The sequence below is a fragment of the Rutilus rutilus genome (assembly GCF_951802725.1).
Source record: "Rutilus rutilus genome assembly, chromosome: 1".
In the NCBI taxonomy this organism is placed as follows: Eukaryota; Metazoa; Chordata; class Actinopteri; order Cypriniformes; family Leuciscidae; genus Rutilus; species Rutilus rutilus.
In genome coordinates this window covers 30,430,222-30,456,455 of record NC_140209.1, presented here as the reverse complement: position 1 = coordinate 30,456,455, position 26,234 = coordinate 30,430,222, and the positions used below count along the sequence as shown (strand labels likewise).

Genomic DNA, 26,234 nt, shown 5'->3' with positions numbered 1-26,234 from the left:
GGATCGATGGTGAGCCGCTAAAAGCTTAAACGCGGAGATCTCCTTAAATGGCCTTAAAGACACTTGTGGGAACAAAAAAAGTTTTTTTTTTCTTCTCATTCACAACCCATTTTATTTCCATAGTGTGAAGTGTTTTTAGATTAAAACATGATTTGGGTTATTTTATTATTAAATGCAACAGGTTTTACACTTAAGAAAGTAAATAGGGTTAATTTTAGTTTCAGGTGTAGTTTCTCCTCACAGATTGACTGAGAGAAATATCCCGTTCTCACATTACTACATGCGGGACATGAAGAGGTCCGTCTGCTGTTGGGTCGTGTGTTTTTCTCATGGTGCTGTGTATCATTAATGTGTGTAGGATAGGGGGAAATGTAACAGAAGGAAGTGTGTGTGTGCGGGCCTGGCTGTCACTCGAGGCTTTTAAAGAAAATAGAGAGTCTAGACGTGTTTATTTGTTCGCCCTATCAGATCATGAGATAATGCTCGGACATACGAACTGGTGAGTTTCTTTCACACACTCTGTTGCTTCCTCATTTCCTCATAAGTTGTCTCACTATAGCGCCATCTGCAGGTGGGATGTCTCATCTCACAGAGACTCAAAGGCTGCAGATGATTTCAAAAAAGAACTATTTGTTGTTTTATGTTTAAGTTTTTCTTTGTGTTTCATTATTTCAGCTTCAGAAAATGCTTTTATTTTCTGTAAGTGTCATCTTAATTTTAGATTTAGTATATGAAAAAACTGTAGATTAACTAGTTGAAAGCAGTGTTATTTTAGTATTATTTATATATGATTATAATATTTATTAATATTAAGAATTAGCTTCTGTTTTTAATTTTTTTTGTATGTTTTAGTCATTTTTATTGTGAGCATTTTTATTGTATTTGTATTTTTTTCAGTAATTTTCATTTCAGTTAGTTGTCAACATTTCTAATTTTCGTTTCAATGTTTTTCTTCTAATATATATATATATTTTTTAATATTTGTATTAGTTATTCATTTTTTTTACTATATATTTTATCATTTTAGAACTAGCCTATAACAACACTATTAGTAAATGAGTTTTGTTAGTTAGCAATAGTGTAAATTTATTCCGATTTGAAAAATAGACTTCTGAACAGTGTAGGGGAAATGCTTTGCAATGTTGCGTTACTCCCTAAAAAGTGCCTAATTGTGTTACTTGGTTACTTTTTGTGGAAAGTAATGTGTTGAGTTACTTTTTCTCACCTGGACTGGGCTTGTTTGTTTGCGTTTTATTAAAAATAAAAAAGGTTTTTGCAAATCTAAAGGCCCTTTAACATCAGAAGTGAAATGAATAAGCCTCAGGCTGAAGGAAATGCTAATTCACACCTGTACATTAGAGAGTATAACTCAAATAAATATTTCAGCTGCCATTCTGGATCGCAGAAGAATAGGACATGAGCAGAAAGTTCAACACACATGATTTTTTTGTCATTTTTGCTTATTCGTATGGTTGAATTTGATCATTGAAGGTCCGCAGCAAAGGCATTGGTTAATAAAGTGAGATTAAATACATAAAGTAAAATTTTATTATTTAACATACTTAAAGGAGAACTCCGGTCAATTTTAACATTGAGCTCATTTTTTTGTACATTTGGAGTGCTGTCAGTACAGAGAACAACGACAAAAATCGGTGTTGCCTACACCGTGTTATCCTCGTTTTAAAATTTGCACCCTGTTGACTTCAATGGGGCAAGTAGTAAGCCTGCTTTTTAGCCTCTTAACATCCTTTAAGTGTCATTACAAGTGCACAGAAAATGTGAGTGATTCCTTCCGAGTGAACACGGGTGGATCTGACTGCAGTAGATGTTAGAGATATTAATAAAAATGAAGTTAATTCAGCCAGCGCTCATACCTTTGTTTACATCCTGTTTTCGGTGGAAGGCCATAGTAATCGATTGTCGAGTTCACGCGCATAGGTTTAGTACCTATGATCACGCGCGTGAACTCGACAATCGACTTTAATGTAGTGAGCTACTTGTTTCAGTACAGTAGCTTGCAGTGCAGCTAACAGCTAGTCTAATAGGGTGACTGTAGTTGAACTATTCCTTCATGCTACAGCCCACCGTATCCCACGCTCCTCTCTCTCTCACACTATCTCTCTCTGTCTCTTTCTGCCATTCAGACGCTCATTAGCTGAAATAAGCACATGCGCTCTTTAACAGCCGGTCCTTTATGTGTTTGTGTGTAGTTTTACAGCGCTTGTAAAACACCTCCACTCAGTTTGGAGTGATTATCTGTGCGTTTACCAGCCCAAATAAATCCAGCGAGGGTTTTCAGCTGCTGGAGTGTTTTCGCTCTGGATTTCATGGTTTTGATTGTGCAGTTGTGTAACAGAAGCGAGACTGGCCCTGCACTGGGTTTCGGTTGTGTTGTTGCTCTCTTTTGGGCCGGTTTGTTATTGAGATGCTGCCTGCGCTGGAATACATTTCAGAGAAATGGTGTGTGAATGGTACTTTATAGTGTGTGCATTGTGTAATGGTGTCGTGAAGAGGGAAGACCTCACATGAAAACCAGATGGACGTCCTGAAACAAAGAGAGAGTAGAGTAGTCTCGGCATTAAGCCTGGTCCACTTTACATCTTATTCTGGTCAAAAAGCGTCCATTTACAGGGGAAGAGAGCGTCTGATTGACATGTGAATCGACCAACTACAATGTGTGTTTCTTAATGTGTGTTTGGAGTGTGAATTACTGCTTGTTTATCGCTTTTCTAAAGCACTCTTCATACTGATTTTTCTTTCTAAATGACATTTCACTTGCATTTGTTAACACAAGACATCTGTAATTTCATGATGTCGGTAGTTTTCTAAGGTGGGAATGTCTGTTGTCTGAATGTGGCCATTATGGAAGGTCATGTGAACTGGATACTTTCACATTAATTCACATTAATTTATATAATTTTTATTTATGTGTATGTGTGTGTGTGTGTGTGTGTGTGTGTGTGTGTGTGTGTGTGTGTGTGTGTGTGTGTGTGTGTGTGTGTGTGTGTGTGTGTGTGCGCGATTTAATTCAATTAATTAATCAAATTAATAGCACATCAGATTTGGCTGAGAAATTACCCCTAAAAAAAATATTTTAAATGAGAAAAGCATCAAATAGACATTACAAAACATAGCTTTAGACATTTTTTCTTTTTGATTCAACAGAATTTATTGTACATAAACTTATAGGCTTCAGTGGCCATAGGAGTGAGTAAATGATGACAGAATTTAAATTTTTTGGTGAACTATAATTTTTAATAGGCTGTTTATTCATATGGAAATATGAAATTAATTTTTTTAATGAATTGATACTCTAAATATGAAACTAAACCTGCCAGTAGGTGGCGGTAAATGTCTCAATGAGCAAGTCGTTGAATCATTCATTCGATTCGTTCAAACGGCTGATTCAGTCAGAAATGAAGTAAATGGCCCTCATTAGGAATGAGCCATTGAATCATTGCTTGATTCACTCAAAACGTGGATTCATTCAGAAACTAAACACCGCTGTGTGTTGATCAGAGACGCACAACAGTTCTTTGGCTTTATATTTTTGTTGGCAAAATTGAGCAAAAACAGACAATATTATGTCTAAAATATAACACTTCTTATATCAGTATCACATTTGCACTCTTGCTATTCGGGACAAAAACATCACTCGTGTGATATTGCTACATCATGATTAGGGCTGGGACAATAAATCGATGCATCATGAATCGAGAAATGATTCTCTCTCGATTTGATTCTGAGCTTAGTTTATAACAGCAGATGGCGCTGTGTGCTTTAGAAACAGCCGTACTCTGCTTGCTTCCATGCCTTACACACACACACACCACTAGAACCTTCTATAAAATAATCATTCATGAAGTTCAAAAAGGTTGAAGCGAATTACAAGGGTTTTTGCAGTGGGCTGTTTACATTAATCTCGCGTCATAAAAGCATTCTCAGACTCAGACGAACGCACAAGCGCTCCTCTTCACGAGCATTTGAGCGTCCGGTTAATAGCTAGCCTACAGCGCCGGAGTCGATTCAAGAGAAAATGGCGACGCATTCGGAAAATATTGGAATCGATCCTTGAATCGTGATGCAGCGATTTATTGTCCCAGCCCTGATCATGATATAAATGAGACAAAAACTAATACTGGGGCATTTTTGCCCTGAGATCTTAAACTTGGCCCGTTCTATAGGCTTCATCACGCAATGAGCTGTTGCCCCGCTTCATGTTCATCATCAAATTCGTTATTCATAGTTTTTTCCCATTACTTAAAGGGTTACTTCAGGATTTAGCATTAAGCTTTGTATTAGTAGAAAACCTGTAGTATTTTCGAATTACCGTGCTTTCCACCCTCATATCCCCCTGAGACAAGAGATTTATGTATTTTTTGTCTGGAAAAAATCCTCCGATGACGCAAAAATCGTCATTTTGCGTCATCGGAGGATTTTCTGGCCAGAGGCTAAAGACTACAGCCAGTAGATGGCGTTGTTCCGCATGTTTTCAGCCCGCCCATACAGGGTGGGATCTCACTCACAGAATGTACACAGTGTCAGCTGTCTTTCTTTGGAAGCTAAGCTAGCAGGCTCTTGTTCTGTGGAGAAAGCTGAATAGTAGGAGAAAGTAACCATCCTCCTTTTCCCAGACTTGTCCGGCGGGCGAGATCGTTCAAAATGTCCGGGATTCAGCTTTTGCTTTCTGCGGTCGCCAATCAGTGTTTACTTGCACACCTTTCAATCTAACTGAATTCATTCCGATTGGTGAATTTGAATGTAGTGTTTACATGAACGCTAAACAAGTGATCGGTTGATGTGCGTTTTACCATTGCTAAGAAAAATTCCCGCTCCTCCGTGAGAGATGGGAGACCCGGCGTGTCTCAGTAATCATGCCACCGGCCTCGCGCTGTTCTCCCGCGGCCGTCAGCCTCGTCCTACTCGCCACAGTAAACATGATGAATGGCGACTGTAGAACGCAAAAGCCGAATCCCGGACATTTTGGACGATCTCTAGTCTAAATCCCTCGCAAACTCATCACGTAGGCTAGCTTTGTTGTTTTCATCTGCGCACTCTTACCGGTAGGCGTGGCCTCCTAAGGCAGCGAAGCAAGTGCATTCTGGGAGTTGTTGTCTTTCATCCACATAAGCCAAAAATACTTTTTCTGGCTTTTCTCAGTCTAGAAAGCTCCAAATTCAAAAATTTCTTCACATTTCTTCTACTTAAATGACCTATTTTAAATACACATTCATCTTCCCAGAGGTGAAGTATCCCTTTAAATTAACATGTTAAATCGACAGCCCTAATAATATTATATTTGTTATGCACACACACATTATATATAATATATATAGTATATATGACAACGTCTTTGCCTACACCTCAGTGTTTGCTCTTTTTGACTAAGATTTTGGATGCTCTCGCTGCTTGCTTCACTCTGCTTTCAATCCCACAATCCCCTGCGTGAGCCATAGAGAAAGAATTGAAGACACGCACGCATAAGGTCAGGGTGTGATGGCGTGTGTTATATTGTGGTCGTAGCCCCGCTCTCGCTCTGTTGCGTTCACTCCATCATACAAGAACAGACCAACTCTCTCTGATCTCAGCCAACACGTCTCTCTTTCGCTCTTCCTTCTACACTCCCTCCGCTCCACTTTCTTGGCAAGGTCCGACGTTCCCACAGCTCAGCCACGTCTCTCTCCCTGTCTGTCTCTCCCTCTCTCGGTTTCAATCTCTCTTTTTGGCGAAACTGGCCTCACATGATCCACGCACACACGCTCATATCATCCTCATATCTTTTATACTCTGATATACAAGCTGACTTGTTAGCATACTTCACATACTTCAGCCTGTAAACAATCATCCCAGAACCCCATTATTTCACGTTGCGCCTGATTTGTAGTTTCTGAAACCGTTTTTTCTGTGATTATGAATCTCTCACATGAAAACAGTCTTCCAAACAGCACAGACATACTTAGAAAGTTATCATTTATTAGTGGTGTGTGCTGCTAAGGCAAGAATCACTATACTTCAGGTTCATACTTGGTGTTTAGTGATCTGAAAAAAAAAACCCTAACGCTAAGTATACAACTTTCATGCATAATTCATAGCATAACAGATGTGAATTAAATCTCAAGTCATGTGTTTGTTGAGTACAGGTGTGCTGTTTTTTTTTAAACAATCGGATGTGATATTTTCAGATTATAAAAAAAGCCATTTGACCATTTAACAGTGTCACATTTTCTTCAAAAAGATTTGTTTAGAAATAATCTGCTATATGAATATTAAAGCCTGCATTAAAGAATAATACATACTGCATGGTACCATTTAAAAGTGTTTTTTTTTTTTTTTAAACTTTTTTATTTAGGAAGGACACATTAAAGTGATCAAGTGCCAGTAAAGACATTTTTATGTATAAAATAAGATTTCCATTTCAAATAAATGATGTTCTTTCCATTAATGATAATTGATGATAATTCTGGAAGAAAAATATATCATGGTTTACACAATAATATTGTTGCAGCACATTGATAATAATCATAAATGTTTCTTGAGCATCAAATCATCATATCAGAATGATTTCTGAAGGATCATGTGACACTGAAGGACTGGAGTAATGATGAAAATACAGCTTTGATCACAGGAATAAATTACATTTTACAATATATTAACATAGAAAACAGGTATTTTAAATTGTAATAATATTGCACAATTTCACTGTTTTTACTGTATTTTGATCAAATAAATGCACCCTTGGTGAGCATAAGAGAATTCTCTCAAAAAAGTGTTACCGACCCGGACCCAACTGTAGTGTATCTTTGGAGTTCAAAAGAAAGCAAACATTATAGAAAGTTGTTTAAATTCTCTCTGAGGTGTAGCACGTCATCTTTTTCCCTATAGCTCACCGGCAAGGTCGTTTCAGTGTGACCACATGTTTTACTCTAAATAAAAGTCCGTTTATTTCAGGCCAGCGTTTACCTTCCTGAGGTCAGCAAACCCTTTTTTCCTGTGTCCTTCGCTCCCTGGTGGCCGCTGAGAGTTACTGCACCCCCTCCACACTCAGATTTCATCACAATCACCACTGTGATACTATTTGCACGCCAGACGTTGCATTCGCACACGCTGTTGTGTGCTGCATTTATAAGTGGCACTGTTTGCATCGATGTAAATACAGATGGAAGTTTTAAATGCTAAATTGGGGCGACGGCACTGAAATCACAGCGTGCAAAACACCCACGGAGAGATGCGTCCGTGTGTGTGTGTGTGTGTGTGTGTGTGTGTGTGTTATCGCTCTCCTTTAGGCTCAGTTCTGCATGGGTAGTAAATGGATTAGATTACGATAAGGTGTGTGTGTGTGTGTGTGTGTCTTTGATGTGTGTACATAGTAAATGTATAGATTAGATGTTGGCCGTTATCCTCTGAGAGCGGCAGACTGTGTCTATCTGTGCCAGCTGCTTGGTTACATCTCTCTAATCAGACGAGAAGAGGACAGAACATGAAAGAGATGGGCGGCACGCCAACTTTCTCTCGCTCTGTTTTTCTCTCTCTTTTTTCTCCTTTTTTTTTTCCCATTTCCAGTTTTTCAGTTCTCAGCCATACCGCGTGTCCACGCTTCTTTTGCGTTAAAGCTGCTGTTGTGAACGTCTCTATTCCCCCTCCCCGCTCTGGTTCTCACCGTCTTTCTGTGCGCCGGGTGTGTAGTTGGCACGGAGCGGGCACAGACGGGCACACAGATGGGCAGCGGGCGATGCAGGGCAGATCCCTACACACCTGCTCCTCTTTGGCATGACCCAGACCAGACAAACACACACACACACATGCGTAAACAGAAACGTAGAGAATCTACATTTGTGTGTCCGTAAACAGAACGTGCGCAAGGGCCTTAAAGGAACAGCTCACCCGAAAATGAAAACACTGTCGTCATTCACTTACCCTTATGATGTTTCAAACCAGTCTTGTTGTTGCTAAATACAACTAAAACTAAAATAAATAAATAATAATAATTAATTGAAATAAAGCTGAAATATATTATAGTATAAATATTAGCTGAAACATTTAAATGAAAATGAGAAATGTTGCATTGCAACTAAGTGAAATAAAATAAGTTGAAGTACTATGCTAAAACGAAAAACTGAAATAAAAAATTATTTAAGGCTGAATGGGAATATAAAAAGAAATCAAAACTAATATTACTAAAACTAAAATGAAAATAAATATTTTCATGTATGAATAAATAAACATTTTATACTAGTTTAAATTGGTGCACCGTATACTAATAACTTATAATATTTGGAAAATACTTGGCTTATATAAATAATCTTCTAGTCATAATAATAATAAATAAAAATAAAAATAAAAAATAAAAGGTAATTCAATATAGTAATATAGCAATAACATACAAATAATACTAAAATAATAGAGCTTTTAATTTTTTAATATGCAACACTGAGGAAGTTTTTTTCTTCTTTATATACTAAAACTAAAATTAAGATGAAAATGATTGGGGAAGAGCATTTTCTTAAGCTGTAATAAAAAAAGAAACTTAAGAAATATGGAAAGCATGAAGTCAGTGTTTTTTTTTTTTTTCTTAGTTTTTTTTTTCAGTAGAATTGGATGGTGACCAAAAGCACTATACATTAAAGCACCATAAAAGGAGTTCATATGGCTCATACTGTATGTCAAAAATGAGGTTTCAAAAGACTTCATATACTGTAGAGTAAAAGCCTTTTAATGGCATCTTACCACATTTACTTTCAGTGTGTGGAAAAGTGCAGCGTGAACGCTCTACCAAACATCTCCTTTTAAGGTCCACGAAAGAAAGTTAAATGTGTTTGGAATCACATGAGGGCGAGTAAACAGTGACCAAATTTTCAGTTTTGAGTGAACTATCCCTTTAAATGATCTTCTAACACAGACATGTACAGCCATCATGCAAACGATGCTCAATATGCACTGTATGTGTGGCCAGCGATTGCATCGACAACATTCACACACTCACCCAAGCGCATACAAATGCACATACGTGCTCACAGACATGTGTGCCAGAGGAAACACAAATCCATGCCCAGTTTTTCACCGTAATACCCGTGTGCATATGCACGCGCATACATGCTCGCACACACACTTACATGCAAACTCCAAACACACCTGCCACTTTTACACGTTCCCATTTCATATCCGCTCCCCGTGAGCGTTCACATACATATTAATCTAGAAGCATGCACAGGGCCGGGGGGGTCCGGAGCAGGTATAGACCCCCTTTAAAAGCACAAGCTGCCTGATTTCATTCGCTGCAGGGGCTGCTGGGAAACGCAGGGCTGAGGGGGCGCGGGCACAGGATGGAGTGTGCTTTCATAAGATAGGAAATGAATAAATAAGTGCCGGTGGAGGGGGGCAAATACTCAAATAAAGTCCAATAAAAGAGCTCAGAGAACATCTGTGTGGGATCGCCGTGGGGATTAGGAGGGTTTGGAACATTTTAAGCGCATTACGGATTAAAAAAAAAGGTCAGAATGTTTAGCAACATACCGATAAACCTCTTAAGCAAAACCCAATTGGAAAAGCTGTGCTGCCTCTTCATTCTGCACCGTTGTGTGTGTGTGTGTACCTAGGGTGTGGAGGCGTGTGCATTGGGTTTTTGTTTTTTTCAGGGAAATGCATTGCACATTTTCATGCGGTATACATTTTCCACGTATTTGTCATCAAAAGCCTTGACGTTTGAATCCAGGGGATCTTAACATGTCTCTCCAACTAAAACACACACACACACACTGAGAAAGAGAGAGAGGTAATGTTTTCTCTTTAGGGTAAAGATAAATTTGGACCAATTCCACTTAAAGTCAAGTCAAAGTTGACCCTTTTACTTTCTTATTTTACTTTTTGTGCTTTTGTACTTTTTGTTGGCTTTTTGTGCACATACTTTTTGTGTTCAAAAGTTTGGGGTCAGATTATAAGTTATATATATTTTAGTAATCTTTCATCGAAATGTAATCAGTTCAGATGAGTTCAGTTTAGATGTTTTTTTTATGTTGTAGATAGTTTTAGAGTTGTTGCTAGGAGTTAAATTGAACTATAAAACCCTCATACTGAAACAAATTGTTGAACCATTTGTGGTAGTATTTGAAGTAATATTCAATAAACGAGTGTGTTTAGTTGGGAAGCGCTAGTTAGGATGCCATGTAGATGCTTTGGTGTTTTGCGTGATTATTAAGTGGTTAAAGTAACATTACAGGTGGCACAGGTTGAGTTATGTGTCAAAGTTGAATGTTCAGGGTTAGGGGTTTGTTTAGTTCACTAGCACAAACTTGGAGAAACAAAGTGATGCCTTTGCGAAAACATTTTGAAGATCCTATAGGTCAAACCCATTAAGTTTACCTCTACAAAAGGCAGAACAAACCAAAATGGTGAATATAATAACAAATATGTCTTGCTCTCACAAGCGCAGTCATTTATGAATATGTGCATGCTAAATGAATCAATTAGACATCATCTTGTAAGAAATGGGTGTGTGAATGATCAGCACTTGCTGTTTAGGGATGGTAATAGTTTTAAATACCCTGTCAAACAATCGTTTTCAATTTTAAACTTACTGAAGAAGTGCTTTTTCATTGTAAAGACACTTTTGTAATGTTAAAACCCCATTGCCACTGTGTGTGTATGTGTCGCGCAGTATCTTTGGCATGGTGTGTTCAGGGGTCCTTTGACTGTGTGTGCTGGGAAGATAAGGATTAGCATGAACATTGTTGGATGCAGTAGCATGTGTGTGTGTCTGTGTGTGTGTGTGGTTGCATGCTGATAACAGTGTTGATTGGACTCCATAGGCTGGAGTCTGTGCTCTAATAATGGACAGTCTCTCCTTTGTGTGTTTGAGTTTTGATGATCTGGCCCCCTGCTCATCCACGCTTTGTCTGTGCCCAATAGCGCGGCCTCTCTCATTCACTGGCGTCCAGTTCTGCATAGTGAGCTTCACTAATGTGCCATGTAATTGGATTGGAGGTCATCCGAGACGTCTCCTTAAGCTGCGCTCATACTTCCACACCACCAGAGGGCGCCAATCAATTCGGAATATAGCTGTTCTGAATTCACACAATCCATTGGTAGCCATTATTTTGTTTTGGTATTTAGTTCTGTGTTCAAAATTGCCCTCTATACCCTCATTCACTATTCCCTACATTACTCCACTAATATGGTCCATTTGAAAGAGTGAATGAAAACGAGCGAGTGAATTCAGAGACTGTGTCATCTGGTCAGATGTGGGAAGTCATTCGGCACGACCCTCAAACTGTTTCAAACAGTGCATTATGGGTATTCTCTAGCGTTGAGTGTACATCAGTTGTGGGATAGACTAAGTGCACTCGATAAGGTCCACTATTTTTTCGGGAACACCACTACAAATGTCTGTCCCCTCAAATAGTGCCCTTTTTCAGACACAGCCAATGATTCTGATTAGAATCCAATTTACATTATAGAATGCAGTGAAATGTGATCATTACCGGCCTGCACTTGGCTGCCAGATTACAGCACTTATATAGCACTTAAATTAAATATTAAGATACTTGCATATTTTATTTCTACTAGTCGGCAAGGCAACATTTCTCATTTCGATTTTTTTTTTGGTTTTTTTTGGAAAATGTAAAAAAAAAAAAAAAAAAGAATAAAAACTATAATAGTAATACAAAACTTTTTTTTTTTTTTTTTTTTTTACAGATTTATAGGAATTATGTTTTTTTAGGGGGACTCAGGTGAAAGACGGGGACTGAACTACTGTACATCATGCTACCACTAAAGTAGTTTTTGTAAGCATTTTTATAATATATAACATTTAAAATGAGATTGGATGAGTAAATTAAAGGGCTTTACATCCAATTGGGTCTGCTAAAGCACCTTCACTGACGTGTCAGCTCACGGTATCAGCTCACAGTATCAGCATCTGCGAACAAAAAGCGATATTTTCCCCCGTCAATTAGCATTTAGCACAAGTAGCTGAAAATAACCTTCATTTGCGAGCCTTTTAGCGTATAGTGTGTTGGATGAGAGTTTTTCTCTCTGTGAGAGGAGTGTGTGTCTGTGTGTGGGTGCTTTTGTAAGCTAGCTGGAATGCTCTGGTACCGCCAATGCTAAGATGGCTGCCAAGCGCTAAGATGGCTGCCAGGATTCCATACAACAACAGCAGCAAGCGAAGGGGTGCGATAGAGAGAAAAGAAGGAAAGAGGGGGCTGACGCGTTTGTTTTTTCCTTCGAAACGTATAGTGTTGTTTTTTTAAACCACATTCTGTTGATGCACGTAATTAGTGGTGCATGCTAAGGCTAAACACCACTACTGCTATTTCTCATACTTTGAACAAATTCAAGCCATATATTGAGACCAGAATATGGGCTAGTAAGCGCGCACCCAGAACCCCCCTAGCAACTAGCAAACATGCTAAAAACACTTAAATAACATAAGTATGATTGGCTGAAGAGGTGACATATGTATCAATGCTCAGCAGAGACATGGAAAGGCCAAAGTAACCAAGTGACATCCTTCTGAGGGTCTATAGTTAGTCAAAACCACGGTGCATATAGAAAAAAGGGGTTAGTGAGTCTTGGCCAACTCAAACAGCCGCAGGGGTCTGGTCTCTCTCCAAGATCACTATACTTTCTAAGATAAAAAGCCTACGGAGACATTGTCAAAACAACCCGATGGCTGCACACCAGCCTTTGTCTACATCTTATGAGCTATACGGCAGAGTTGGGTTTCACCAGGCTGCTCTCGGATGTGTATTTTGCAGATTTATATTTCAGATTAGCAGCGCAACTTCAAGCCTAAAATGGACTAGCCTAAAGTGTGTATCGCTGTGTTTTTACTCGCTAGAAGACAAAAAAACAACAACTGTAGACCCGGCTGACCAAGTCCTGAAGTGTTTTTTTTAACACACCTGGGGTCTGTGTTGCCGGGCTAAAGATCTTGTTTCATGGTCGAAAGACTGTTTTGTGGTTTTATGACTTCATTTTGATATTATTATATTAAAATAATAGAATATAATTTATTTTATTATATTATTTATTGACCTAGGCAGAATTTGATTCTGAAAGCAATGTAATTTGAGGTATTATTTAAGTCTGTAGTGCAGGCGTTTAGTACTTTACAGGTTTGTTTACTAACCAATCCAAAGCATCAGCAATAGTAATTGTAATGTGACAAACCTACATTACTGTTCAAAAGTTTGCTGTTTTAAAAAAATATATTTTTTTTAAATTAAAGAAATGGGACACATTAAATTGATCATACGTGTCAGTAAAGGCATTTATAATGTTAAAAAAGATTTATATTTCAAGTAAATGCTGTTCTTTTGAACTTTCTATGCAGCAAAGAATCCTGAAAAAAAAAACAAAAAAAATGCATTACAGTTTCAAAAAAATATTAAGCAGCACAACTGGTTTCGACATTGATAATAATAAGAAATGTTTATTGATCATCAAATCATCATATTAGAATGATTTCTGGAGGATCATGTGACACTGAAGACTGGAGTAATGGTGCAGAAAATTCAGCTTTGATCACAGGAATAAATTACATTTTACAATATATTAACATAGAAAACAATTATTTTGAATTGTTATAATATTCCGCAGTATTACAGTTTTGCTGTATTATTGATCAAATAAATGCAGCCTTGGTGAACATAAAAGACGACTTTCAGAAACATCAAAAATTCTCACCGACCACAAACTTTTGAACGATAGTGTATGACAAGTCAAATTCCAACTAACAAGACAGAACATCAGATTTCATGTATAAAGGTCCAAAACTTTCCTGAATATCATGTAAATGATCCAGAACCGGAGCACATTTTGCATGTCTCATTTCCAGCTGCGTCGCCTCAGCGCTACATTGAATGTGTGCTGGCAGAGAATATTCTGAATGTTCTACATCTGCTAATTGATTCTGGCACCTTTGGACTGAACCCAGACGTCCCATGTTTAATCGGCTCTCTTTCTTCCCTCCTTCCTTTCTCTCTCTCTCTCTCTCTCTCTCTCTCTCTTTCTCTTTCTGTCGGCTTTGCAGAATCTGGACAATCGGATAACTCCAACCAACAAGGAGAAGCAGACATCAAGCCTCCGCCCAATGGTGTGTCAAGCACGACGAAAATCGTACACACACACACACACGCACACACACACAGACTCTAACATCTACATCTCCTAAAGGTTATTAAAGTAGTTACTAAAGGATTTTACCGTCTAATACCAGACGACACAGAAATTAAAGTCTGCATTTAATTAAAACTTCACTTAAAGGTGCCTGGAAGAACCAAAAAGGGGTTCTTGGTTCCCCCTAGAACCCTTAAGTGAAACACTCTTAAAAGAACCACACTGAAGAAAAATGCAAATTCCATTTAGTCAGACAAATCTATTTTATAGGTTGATTGAACTATATGATGGCAAATATTTGTTCTTCGGAATTAGTTTGTTTTTTTCTCCTGTTGTAGTGTTTGTTGTATAGAAGTAACTCTGTATAACCTTGTCAGTTTGCTAAAACACAAAGTGAAACACAAATTAGACAAACTAAGAAAGTTCTGCTTTGCTTAAAAAGCTTATTGAACTTGGATTCACAAGTAAAAAACATTAGTCTGTTGAACTTACTATATTATGTTGGTTGAAATAGCAGACTAGCTTTAATTAAAGTTGATAAAAAACAACACATTTCCCATAAGTTGAGTAAGTCCTCAAGTTTGAGTTTTCTCAACCTCAGATTTTTTTTACAGTGCATTTTTGTAGTGATTTTAATAATCTAAAGAATCATTTCCATTGCAAAGAATCTTTTCTCCAATGGAAAGGTTCTTCTTTAATGGAAATAAAGAACCTTTAGTTTTAGGAGTTCTCATGTCTTTCCAAACTCATGACTTTCTTCTGTGGAACACAAAAGGAGATGTTAGGAAGAAGGGGTCTCATTGCCCACTTTCATAAAATTAGTGTCAACGTTCTGCTAATGTTCATCTTTTTGCTCAACTTTGTTTTCCATAGAAGATAGAAAGTTTTAAACTGACATAAAAGGCGATTAAATACTGCTGGATTTTATTTTAATTTTAATTTTAGATGTGCTATTCCTTTAAAAACTCCACAAATAACTTTTAATTCTCTAGTTCTTTAGAAAATCATCTAGATACTTGGGCCTTAAAGTTCCTGGAACTATAAACACTAATCTGAAGAACCTATAATGAAACATCAAGAACTATGAAATTAACTCAAGTCAAATCAACTCTGAAAAAATATAGGTTCTTTATTGACAGTATGGTTCCACGTAGAACCTAATTGACTGACAAAGGTTCTTTCTGAAAAGGAAATAGCCTGGTTCTATTAGGTTCTATGTGGAACCATAATGCAGATTAAAAAAAAAAAACTTATTTTATAGTTATTTGTAGTTCTTTAGATTTTTTAAATGTTCTATACACTAAAAAATGGTTCTTTTACAGACCGTTCACTGTATGGTTCTTCTATGACAGCGCCATATTAACCCCTTATTCATTCACCCCCCAAAAAATGGTTCTTCTAGAAGGTTCTTTCTTTGCTGAACATAATATTCTGCACAAAATAAAAATAAATCGAAAAAACCTGATTGTTTAGAAAGCAATCTTCTAAACTCTCATCTGATGTCGTCTGATTAGTTAATCTGATAAATGACAAGCTCTGGTTAGCAGTGGTTGAATCGGCATGATGAAATCCCTGCGCTAATCATCATGTCAGCCACCATATTCCACTCCAGCCAGTCAACAGATGGATCTGTGGGTGAGCCGCTCTCCACAGATTGATACTGTACGGCGGTTTATTTACGTTAGTAAAGTCACATGCACACCATGTCTTTCGCTCGCCGCGAGAGTGCGCTGAAACGATTTCCATCGGAGTTTATTATAGTACAGTGTTGCTATGTCGACTGTGACGGAGAATGGTGAAACGCTTATAAATCACTCCGTGATTGGCTGATGGGAACCACATGGCTGTGGCGCAGGCGACACTGAGCTCATGTGCTGGCCTCGCTGTGGTTAACCGGCACACACACACACACACACGCGCTGACCTCAGCCAGCACTACAGATGGGTGTGGAAGCATGGCTCATTCACCCGTTTTGCCCACACACACAAAAGTACATATTGAAATCCCATATGCACAGCAAAAGCAAATACGTTTGTATATTTGTATGCAGCGTCTCACACACACACACACACACTACAGCTGAAAACACACTCTTGAGTGTGACATAAAGCATTTTTAGTGTCCTCATTAAGCTTTAGTGGAGATTGGAGCGCTGGGTTGGAGTTTAACCATAAGTACAGGGTAGCCTGTTATTCCTTCGAGATGGAGAACATGTGCCAGCCGATGACTGTAATTATATGCTCTCGGCCTTTTTATGACAATTGAGCCGTGTTTATTTTGTGTGTGCGTGTGTTTGACAGGTGCAGATGAGTAAATATGGGTTTTTCCCATATTTGTTGCTGTAGTGTGTTTTCATTTCTGGTCTCTCTCTCTCTCTCCCTCTCTTTCTTCAGGGCACTTGAGTTTCCAGGACTGCTTCGTGACGTCAGGCGTGTGGAACGTGGCGGAACTGGTCCGTGTGTCACAGAGTAAGTCACATGAGCAGCAGCTTTCTGATCAGCAGCCATCGCTCTTAAATATCAAAAAAAAAATTGTTATTATTGTAAATACTTAAAATCACACAAAAAACATTCATCTGTAACATACTAAAAAAGTTAGATCTTTTTTTGAAGTAGGGTTCTGTGTTAGTTTATTGTAAAATGTAATTTTACTGAGATCAAAGCTGAATTGTCAGCATCATTGCTCCAGTCTTCAGTGTCACATGATCCTTCAGAAATCATTCTAATATGATGATTTGATGATCAAGAAAGATTTCTTATTATTATCAATGTGGAAAACAGTTTTGCTGCTTAATATTTTTATGGACACACTGAATTTTTTTAATTTTTTTTATGATTCTTTGATGAATAGAAAGTTCAAAAGAACAGCAATAGAAATAGAAATATTTTGTAACATTGTTAATGTCTTCACTGACAAGGTTTTTATAGACTCGCGTCACTGGAGAAGCATGTCATGAGAACAGCGATGGATGATGGGATTGATTTATCTGACTTCTCTCTGTCTGCATCTAATTCAGCACCAGTTGCCACAGCATCCGGACCCAACTTCTCTCTGGCCGACCTTGACAGTCCTGGATACTACAACATCAACCTGGGTCGCCGCTCCATTACGTCCACGCCATCCACCAGGTGCGCGCGCACACATATACACACACACACACACACACACACACACACACACACACACACACACACACACACATTTTCCTATGCCAGATGTTATACATTTTTGGGTGCCAATTACCAAATAAAAGGGGGTTCCATGCAAGAGACCACCATGCTAAAATTTAAAAGTTAAAATGTTTAATGTGTTTTAATGTATACATTTATTTTATCATTATGTATTAAAAAAAAAAGTCATGATTTCTGATCAATCTTTAGAAAGATAAAATGAAACAGTAATATAAATTTCTTTAAATTTTAACATATTTATTTTATTTATTTAAGAATTAATTTAATTATTAATATTATAATTTTTTCCATGGACCCCCTACTATTCTTACAACAATATTTGTTCCCTGAAGTTCTTTTTTTTTTTACTTTCAATAAAAGATGTTTTTTTCACCTTATAAATATTTCAAATTAACTAGAGGGCTAGAATAAAAAATGTCCATAACATCGGATGTTATGCATAAAAAAACTGCAGAATTATAGAGCAAAATTTAGAATTTTGGTGGCATTTTTGCCTCAAACCCTGGTTCATTTCTGTCTCTATACTAATAAACTGTTGCATGCTTTAAAACAGCTTTACAAGTCGATCCGTCTCTGATTTAGTAGCTTTAATGCATGTTGGCAGCACTCACACGTTCTTGCTTTCCTCTTTGTCCATATATATATATTTCTGTCTCTTTTCTCTGCTGCTCTGCTGTCTGCTCGAATGCTGTCATTGTTGTCTCTTTACCTTTCTCTTCTCCTGTCCCTTCTCTCTCGTCTTGTCGTCATGTTTCAAACGCTGCAGGACTGAGATGGAGTTGTATGCCAGTCTCCCGCGGAGGTACTCCACACTTCCATCTCTGCTGTCTAACTCTACACTGTCTTTGCTCATCTAATGTCTCATTCTGCTAAGTGATCTTACGTTGCTGATGATTTTGGGTGGGCTGTAATGTTTAAATGGAGATATTTTTCAGTTGTAAAATTATTTGTAATTAAAACATTCCCATTTTTTAAAACCAGTCAAGAAAAGAAAAGAAATGCAAATGATATTAAACCAAATGATATGGCATTTTCAGATGTTACACAGCATGCAAGCTTGCGTTAAATAAAATCTTTCTTTCTTTTCTCTTTCAGCTCCAACAAGCGTAAATCCATTGATGACAGTGAGATGGAGAGCCCGGTGGACGAAGTCTTCTATTCGGGACGTTCTCCTGCCCCGGGAGCGTCCCAGCCCAGCGGCTGGCCCAATGATGTTGATGCAGGTACAGTCACTTTACCCAGAAACCCTCTGGCTCTTCACACGCTCCACCTTTAAAACCTATACATTTCTTTATATTTGGTGCTGTGCCAATGAAAGTCTACATGGTCAGCGTAGACACCGAAATGATGTTGGCGTGAACGAAGGCTAGGCTGTGAGGGACCGGCGTTCAGTATTGAACGAGCTGGACAATTGTCCATTGAAGGCTTATTTCTTGTTCTTGTCAAATGAAAAGCCGTCTAGTCTGACAAAGCTCTACGATCGGATCCAATTGGACTCATTTTTGATCAGTGCATTCACTGAATAAGTGGACACGAGGGCTGTGTGAGGAGCCAGACTTTTCCTTTTATCCATTAACCCATTAATCTCTCTCTCTCTCTTTTTTCTCTGTGCCTGCCTAGCATCTTCCTATACTTCTATAGACCACAAGAATAAAAAAGATTGGGACAAAAATGCAACATTAGCCGCTTTTCCACCGCCAGGCCAAACGGTTCTCATTGCTTAACCGCTCCATTCCGTGCCGATCCGGACCACTTGGTACAGATGTGGTTTCATTTTCCACTCTAAGGCTGATAATGGACCTCTTTTGAATGAAATACAAATGCATAAGTTGTTGCAAGAGTTTACAGGAGATCTGATATGTAAATAGTGACCGCGTTATGGAGGATGTTTAGATATTTCACTCACATATCGAGCTTGGCCCGCTAAAGAGAAACTGGCAGCCAGGCAACAGACGAGTGACCAATCCTGAGTCACCGTCACTACACTCATTTACCAGCTCGGTTTGTAATCGTGCCGTGCCGAACCAAGCTCAAGTGAGTGTATAACTGGAACTGGCCTGACGGTGGAAAAGCTGCTATTCATGCGACTGGATTGATCTGTTAGTGAATCTGTTTTGTTTGGTGCTCAGCTTAACAAGTCTTAAAAGCACTTACAATCACCCTCTAAATGATAATTCATGTGTGCATGTAATGATCTCACAGAATTAGGGCTGAAAAGAAAATTTGTATATGTAAAATGTCCTTATTGACACTAAAACCATTAGTGACTGTAAGAAAAAAATACAAGTTCAATTAGAAATGTTCTTAATTTCTTGTGTAGCTTGTTAGTCATAGTTATGACATTTAAAAGGGGAATTAACTCAAAACACATTTTACCATATAAATGATACCGTTTTACCCTATCAAAACATACTTTTTGATTATTTTTGTTTCCCAAGTTTCACCTTTATAATGTTGCATTTTATTAAGACATTAAATTAAAATTTTCTGTATCAATTTCTTGTGTTTTTCAAGCATTGACTATCTATTCGAAATATTTACCATGGTAACCACAGTGTCTGGCAAAATACCATGGGATTTGGATTTCATTCAAGCAGTGCAAGAACTCTTTTTTTTTTTCAGTGATGGCTAATTTAAAATTACCACATAACTGTAGTCATTTTTGTGGAAACTGTGGATACCATGGTATAATTCTTTTGTAAGTTTGAAAAGGCAGTTTTGTTGTTGTGTTGCACAGGCAGAGTGTGGGGATGAAATTATTTGAACTTTAAAGTCATTATAGATTGAGCAGTGCTGTTGTGACGTGTAGGTCTTTTACCTGTATCCTCACACCAGACCATAAAACATGCACCATTCCCTCAATACATCAAAGCAATAAATCGTCACAAATGTTGCTTTGCTCACGCCACAAACTCAAAACTCTGCCATGTTAGATTTAATGTTCAAAATACATTGGCTGCACCCCATTTCGCATTCTTGTATTAGGCAGAATTAGCTGAGAAAGCTTCCACATACGTATGCATTTTATCTTGCATACTATTTAACATGGAAATTATGTGAGCTGTGATGCAGCCAATGCTCGTTTAATGTCCTTAAATTTTTGCTGCTGCTGATTGGACGGTTTGTGGGATGCCTGTGGCTTTCACTTCTGTTGTTTAAGTGCACTCAGAATGGGTTGACTCTGGGAGATAGTGTGCAATACTGTCTTTGACCTCATGCATATGATGTGTATAGTGCTTATGTATTGATGATGATTCAACATCGGTCCCAAATTCTCTCCATCTGTCCATATGATCTCAATCTCTCCCTCTCTCATTCATTGTTAACTCTATTCTTTTTCCCTTGTTTGGGTTTTTCAGTGCAACACCATTTGGCCAGTATGCAGGAGAGGAAGATAAAACACGAATCCGATGGCGTGCAGTTTCCTTACCATGGTTAGACCACATTACCCTCATATTATATATGATTGATGTATATACCACGCACACAAGTGTTTTCAAATGTGTCTGTTATCTCTGTCTCTCTTTCAAACTCTCTGCTGCATCACACACCTTCTCTCTGATTTTCTGTTTTTCCTGGTGATCTGAGGTGGCGGGTGTTTTGTGGCCTGTGAATGTGCTTTCATTTTGTTTTGTACATCAGAAGTCTCCCTGTACATCCATTGCTTGTGTTAGATCCTGATATAGGATCCCTGTGGACCGAAGCAGAAGTCCAAATCTGTGGACCGAAGCAGAAGTCCAAATCCTGATTTTCACATGACAAAAACACTTACAAACGTGGCTATTGTGTTGCATACAACAGCGGGTCTTTCCAGATATTTACTTAGCACTTTTGTTTGTTTCTTCTCCATGCCAGATTTATTTTAATTAGTCTTTGTGCTTAAAGGGGTTTACATGCTATAAGCAATATTTCAGCTGTTTATTCAACGTGCCTATGAGATCTCAAAGCTGTGCGGCCTGAAACGTACTCTGTGCAAGTACGTGAATGCGAACACGAGCTCGATTTCACACATCATTGCGTTCCACACATTGTTAGAACGCAATTCATAACACAACACCATACTAATAAATAAAGTCTTAAAGGAACACTCCACCGTTTTTTGAAATAGGGCTTATTCACCTTCTTTCCTACATTTAGATAGGTGGGCAAATGCATTTTTGTCTCAGTGCGTGCATTGTTTTAGTTTGACAGGGTCGGCGCTAGCTTAGCTTAGCATAATGAATGGAATCCTTTGTTGCCAGCTAGCATGTCCTGAGTAAAAGTGATATAATAATAAAAAAAAAAAAAAAAAACCTAATTACTTCTTGTGGCCTGCGCATTCACAACAAGTACAAATAGCGATGCAGATTAACACTAGGCGATTTCCTAGGCAGATATTGACTTATATATTAGGGACTATATTAGCACAGGCGAAGCACTGCTACTTGGGTGTGATATCTCTGCGCCCCAAGTAGCAGTGCTTCGCCTGTGCTTCCCCCTAATATAGTCCCAAGTCAATATCTGTATAGGAAATCGCCTAGTGTTAATCTGCATTGCTATTTGTACTTGTTGTGAATACGCAGGCCACAAGTAGTAATTAGGTGGGTTTTTTTTATTTTTTATATCACTTTTACTCAGGACATGCTAGCTGGCAACAAAGGATTCCATTCATTGTGCTAAGCTAAGCTAGCGCCGACCCTGTCAAACTAAAACAATGCATGCACTGAGACAAAAATGCGTTTGCCCACCTATCTAAATGTAGGAAAGAAGGTGAATAAGCCCTATTTCAAAAACGGTGGAGTGTTCCTTTAAATGAACGTAGATAGTTTTGAGAAAATGCTTAGTGACAGCAGCCACTAATGATGTCTGTCATTAATGTTAATCAAAGAACAAAGGTTTTGATAACTTTTGATAATGTTACTCAATTGACAGGTATAGGAAGGGCAACTGTAAATATAACATTTATTATGGATTTATATGAGGATTGTTTTAAGTTCACATAAATGAAATGTTATATTTTTTAAAGCCTCATAAATGTTAAAGGGTTAGTTCACCCAAAAATGACTCATCCTCGTGTCGTTCCAAACCCGTAAGACCTTCATTCATCTTCAGAGCACAAATTATGATATTCTTGATTAAATCCGAGAGGTTTCAACATAGACAGCAACGTTATTGCAAATTTCAAGGCCCAGAAAGGTAGTAAAGACATCGTTAAAATAGTCCATGTGACCACAGTGGTTCAACCTTAATGTTATAAAGCGATGAGAAAACTTTTTGTGCACAAAACCCCAAAATAACAACTTTATTCAACAATCTCTACTCTTCCACGTCATTCTCCTCCGCTGTTGACGTAGTGTAAACAGAGCAGCGCTTCCGAGTTCTACGTCAGAACGCCGCGTCACTATTGGCCGACGCTGGTCATGTGAGAACACGACACGTGTGCGTGATGTTGATGCAGGAGCTGGCCAATAATGAGCCGGAGTTCTGACGTAGAACCAGGAAGCGCTGTTCTGTGTTTACACTACGTAGATTTCATCAAAAATATCTTCATTTGTGTTCCGATGACGAACAAAGGTCTTACGGGTTTGGAAAGATGAGGGTGAGTAATTAAAGACTGAAATTTCATTTTTGGGTGAACTATCCCTTAAAAATTGATAGCTTTGTAATGTTGAATGGCTATAATTAATGTTATTATTGTGTCATACAGAGACATATTTTTCACTATCCAGTCAATTACCCCAAAACAAGTCCAGCTTTAACCTTTTTTCTCGCAGCATATTCTGTTTCACTCTCACGTACATCAGACCGGGCGATTCAGATTGACTTTAATGGCACAGACATTTGAAGGTAACCCTATCATCCCTTTGAGTACGCAAAAGCAGATTACGCAGGAGTAGCCACAGTAATGCAAGAATGCGAGCTATGTATGTACAACGGGAACTTGTGTACTTGCACAGAGTATGTTTCTGGCCTGAGGGTCCTCCTTCATCTAATCACATTCACTGCCGCCCACGTCATGATAAACACACAGGCGCACAGATCCTAATCTAGGGAAACATGGGTAAATCCCACCAAAAAAAGCCAGCATGCTCAGGTGCTCCTGATGTCATGGGAATACACAACACACACAAACACACACACACACACACCAGAGCTCTGGTCCAGATGGCTCCACCATGTGTCGACAGCGTTGGGAGCTGCTGGGTTACAGAAGACATCTGTTACGCCGATGATGGCGGTGGTGGCGCTCCGAGCGCGTGTGAGTGTGTGAGAGTGTGAACTGCGCTACGCTTCAAAGGTGATTCACTACCTGAATGAGGCTTTGGCAACTCTGCAAGGTGACGGTGTCATTTATCATTAAATCTGGTGTCGCCCGGGGTACACGAGCCGTCTGTGAACCCATTCACACGCCGGATCGCTTCCTCATGCCCTGGGCTGACACGGATATCATCTCCTCCTATTTTTCATTCTCCCGCACTCTCTTTCACCTTGTTAGACTGTGGCGCTTTGTCTGTAAACATCTGTTTGTGACGGTTTCGAGAGGTCAGACAGTGAAGGGGTTCCCACGGGCATGAGAGACCTAGAAATTCATGAAAAATGTGAGGCCTAGAAGAATTAGGCAAACACTTGGACATTTCTGTGGTGGTTATAACATTTTTAAATGCAGAGAAATATTTCATTTCATGACTAAAAATATTTTAGAAAAATCAACCGACTGCAGAAGTCATGGAAATTTCTGTTTTGAATACAGCATATTTTTATTGAATGCTTTTAAATTATTTAAATGGCAGTAAATTTGTCTCAGAGTGTAAAATGGCTGTAAAATTTATTAAAATCAATCAACTGAAAAAGTCATAAATTCTAAAGGTAATATATAATTTTTTTTTATTAAATGCTTTAATGCATTTAAATGCAAACAGATTAATGTCAAAGACAAATTATATATATATATATATATATATATATTTATAATTTGTCTTTTTTTAGTGTTAAATGAATATACAATTATTTGTAAAAATTGATTGACTGAAAAACCCATAATTTCTAGTGAATGTACAATGATTATATTAAATGTTTTAAAATATTTAATTTGCAAGTAATTGGTAGTTTTGTGGTAAAATTATTTAAAAAAATCAATAGACTAAAATAAGCGATAATTTCTAAATGCCATTTTTAAGTAAATGCTTCAAAATATTTAATTTGCTATTTTATTGGCAAGTGTGAAATAAATGTGAATTTTTTTGTTTGTTTTTCTATCACTCAACCCTTGTGTGTATTATTGCTGTAAATTCATGGTAGAAGTGTGTCATTCAGTCTGTGTGTGTTTGTAGAAGTGGGACTTTCTGATGGTTGGACGGTGAATGTGTGTGTCTGTTCAAGTGTTTGAGGAGGCGTTATATGTGGCGTTTCTGACAGGTCAAGGTTTGTTTGGTGGCCAGCTTGTTAGCGTGGCGAGACTGGAAGGTCACGGGAGCGTTTGATTGGCTGCCAGTCTGCCTGAGTGTCGCGGCTGGCACAACTCGGAGCAATAACACATAACCCATTTTACCACACACTCACACACACACACACACACACACACAGGCTAATGTGCATGAATGCAGGAAAAGGAAGAAAACTGTCAGCTGTAACTATGAAGGTGTTTCGGATGGCAGATATTTTCAGCAGTGATGCTTGTTTTTAGATATTGCCGCGACCTTATCTTATTCTATTAATATATTGCACTATAATTTGCAGTTTCCATCTTGTTTGTAATAGTAGTAGTATATTTTAGAAAAATGTAATTGTTTTTGTTTGCATTGGGGATTAGAAATGAATGTTTTTGACAGTTTTATCTTTATCTATTATAGTATTAATGTGGATTATTTTTGTTTGTTTGTAATATATAGTTATTCTGAAAAAGTCAATATAAATATATATATATATATATATTCTCAGTAGAACAGAGAGTTTATCTGGAGTTCCCTGAGATACATAAATCTGTTTGTTCCACAGTTACCCCTTCTTGACAAGAAACAGCTTGACTCGTTCATTTAGCTCTCCCACAATAACTCATGATAGACAGCATAATAATGATTTATCTTGTGGTTTTGTGAGTGTTTGTTTAAAACATAACAAATGCTCAGTGATCCTGTGTAAATGTCACACTTTGTTGGATTGTGCAACACAAACGTTCTCAGCAGGCAACGTTGCTTTTAACGCCACCAATGAAATCCGACAGTCCTTTTCAATAAAAAACACTACGAAATTTTGTACCAAATTTCTTTTCCTCAGTTATATGCAATATGCAGTTCATTTGTCTATACTGTAGGTATTTTTGATAATAGATTTGATATGCTGCAAAAATATAATTTGTCTGTCTCTGAGTTACTTTTTTTTGTTTGTTTTTCTATATTTCAAGGAGGCAGAGATCCATTCAAATGTGGCATTAGCATAATTAGCAGATTTGTGGCTTCCTTAAACGGCTCCTTAACATCTTAAATTGGGTGTTTAAATCACCACTTCTAATAATTGTTTCCCTCAAAACCAGCCAGAGGATTTGATGGTAAACTCCTTTTCCTCTCCTTCCCGAGTCTTGACATGTTTGGCCGTGTTTCTGGGTCACTGGGTGAGCGTTTATGCCAAACTCAGGGCAGCTCAAGCTAGAAGCCCTGCGGCCTCGGTCTGACATTTATAGGATCAGGGTGACACATTAATACGACGTTATATACGAGGAGACCAAACCATCGCATACTTTCTCCTTTCATTTCCCTCATCATTCTCACATCACGCTTCCCGCCTGTCCTCCTCTTTTTGGCATGAGCGTTCGGACCTGCCACTGGAACAGAACCGCTTGTGTTTTACTTTTTCCCTCAGCGCTGAAAAGTCAAGTGAAAGCCTCTGATTTGGTTCCCCAGGTGACGTTTAGGGTGTTTTTATGTCCGAGTCTGTAAACAGTTTGTATTTGC

The 26,234-nt window shown here is 38.2% G+C and overlaps 1 protein-coding gene across 49 annotated transcripts in view; it reads left to right on the top strand.

Moving 5' to 3' along the window:
- nfixb (nuclear factor I/Xb) overlaps positions 1 to 26,234 on the top strand; it is a 166,236-nt gene that overhangs the window by 118,804 nt on the left and 21,198 nt on the right. For 26 of the 49 annotated variants that reach the window (XM_084403170.1, XM_084403162.1, XM_084403139.1 and 23 more), the window contains 5 exons: positions 14,030 to 14,092; positions 16,510 to 16,584; positions 17,133 to 17,244; positions 18,403 to 18,530; positions 20,667 to 20,741. In XM_084403170.1, coding sequence (XP_084259296.1) covers positions 14,030 to 14,092; positions 16,510 to 16,584; positions 17,133 to 17,244; positions 18,403 to 18,530; positions 20,667 to 20,741 — 453 coding nt within the window. Of the gene's footprint in view, positions 1 to 14,029; positions 14,093 to 16,509; positions 16,585 to 17,132; positions 17,245 to 18,073; positions 18,110 to 18,402; positions 18,531 to 20,666; positions 20,742 to 26,234 lie in introns of all 49 variants that reach the window. The other 23 variants (XM_084403169.1, XM_084403159.1, XM_084403140.1 and 20 more) reach the window with 1 other exon arrangement.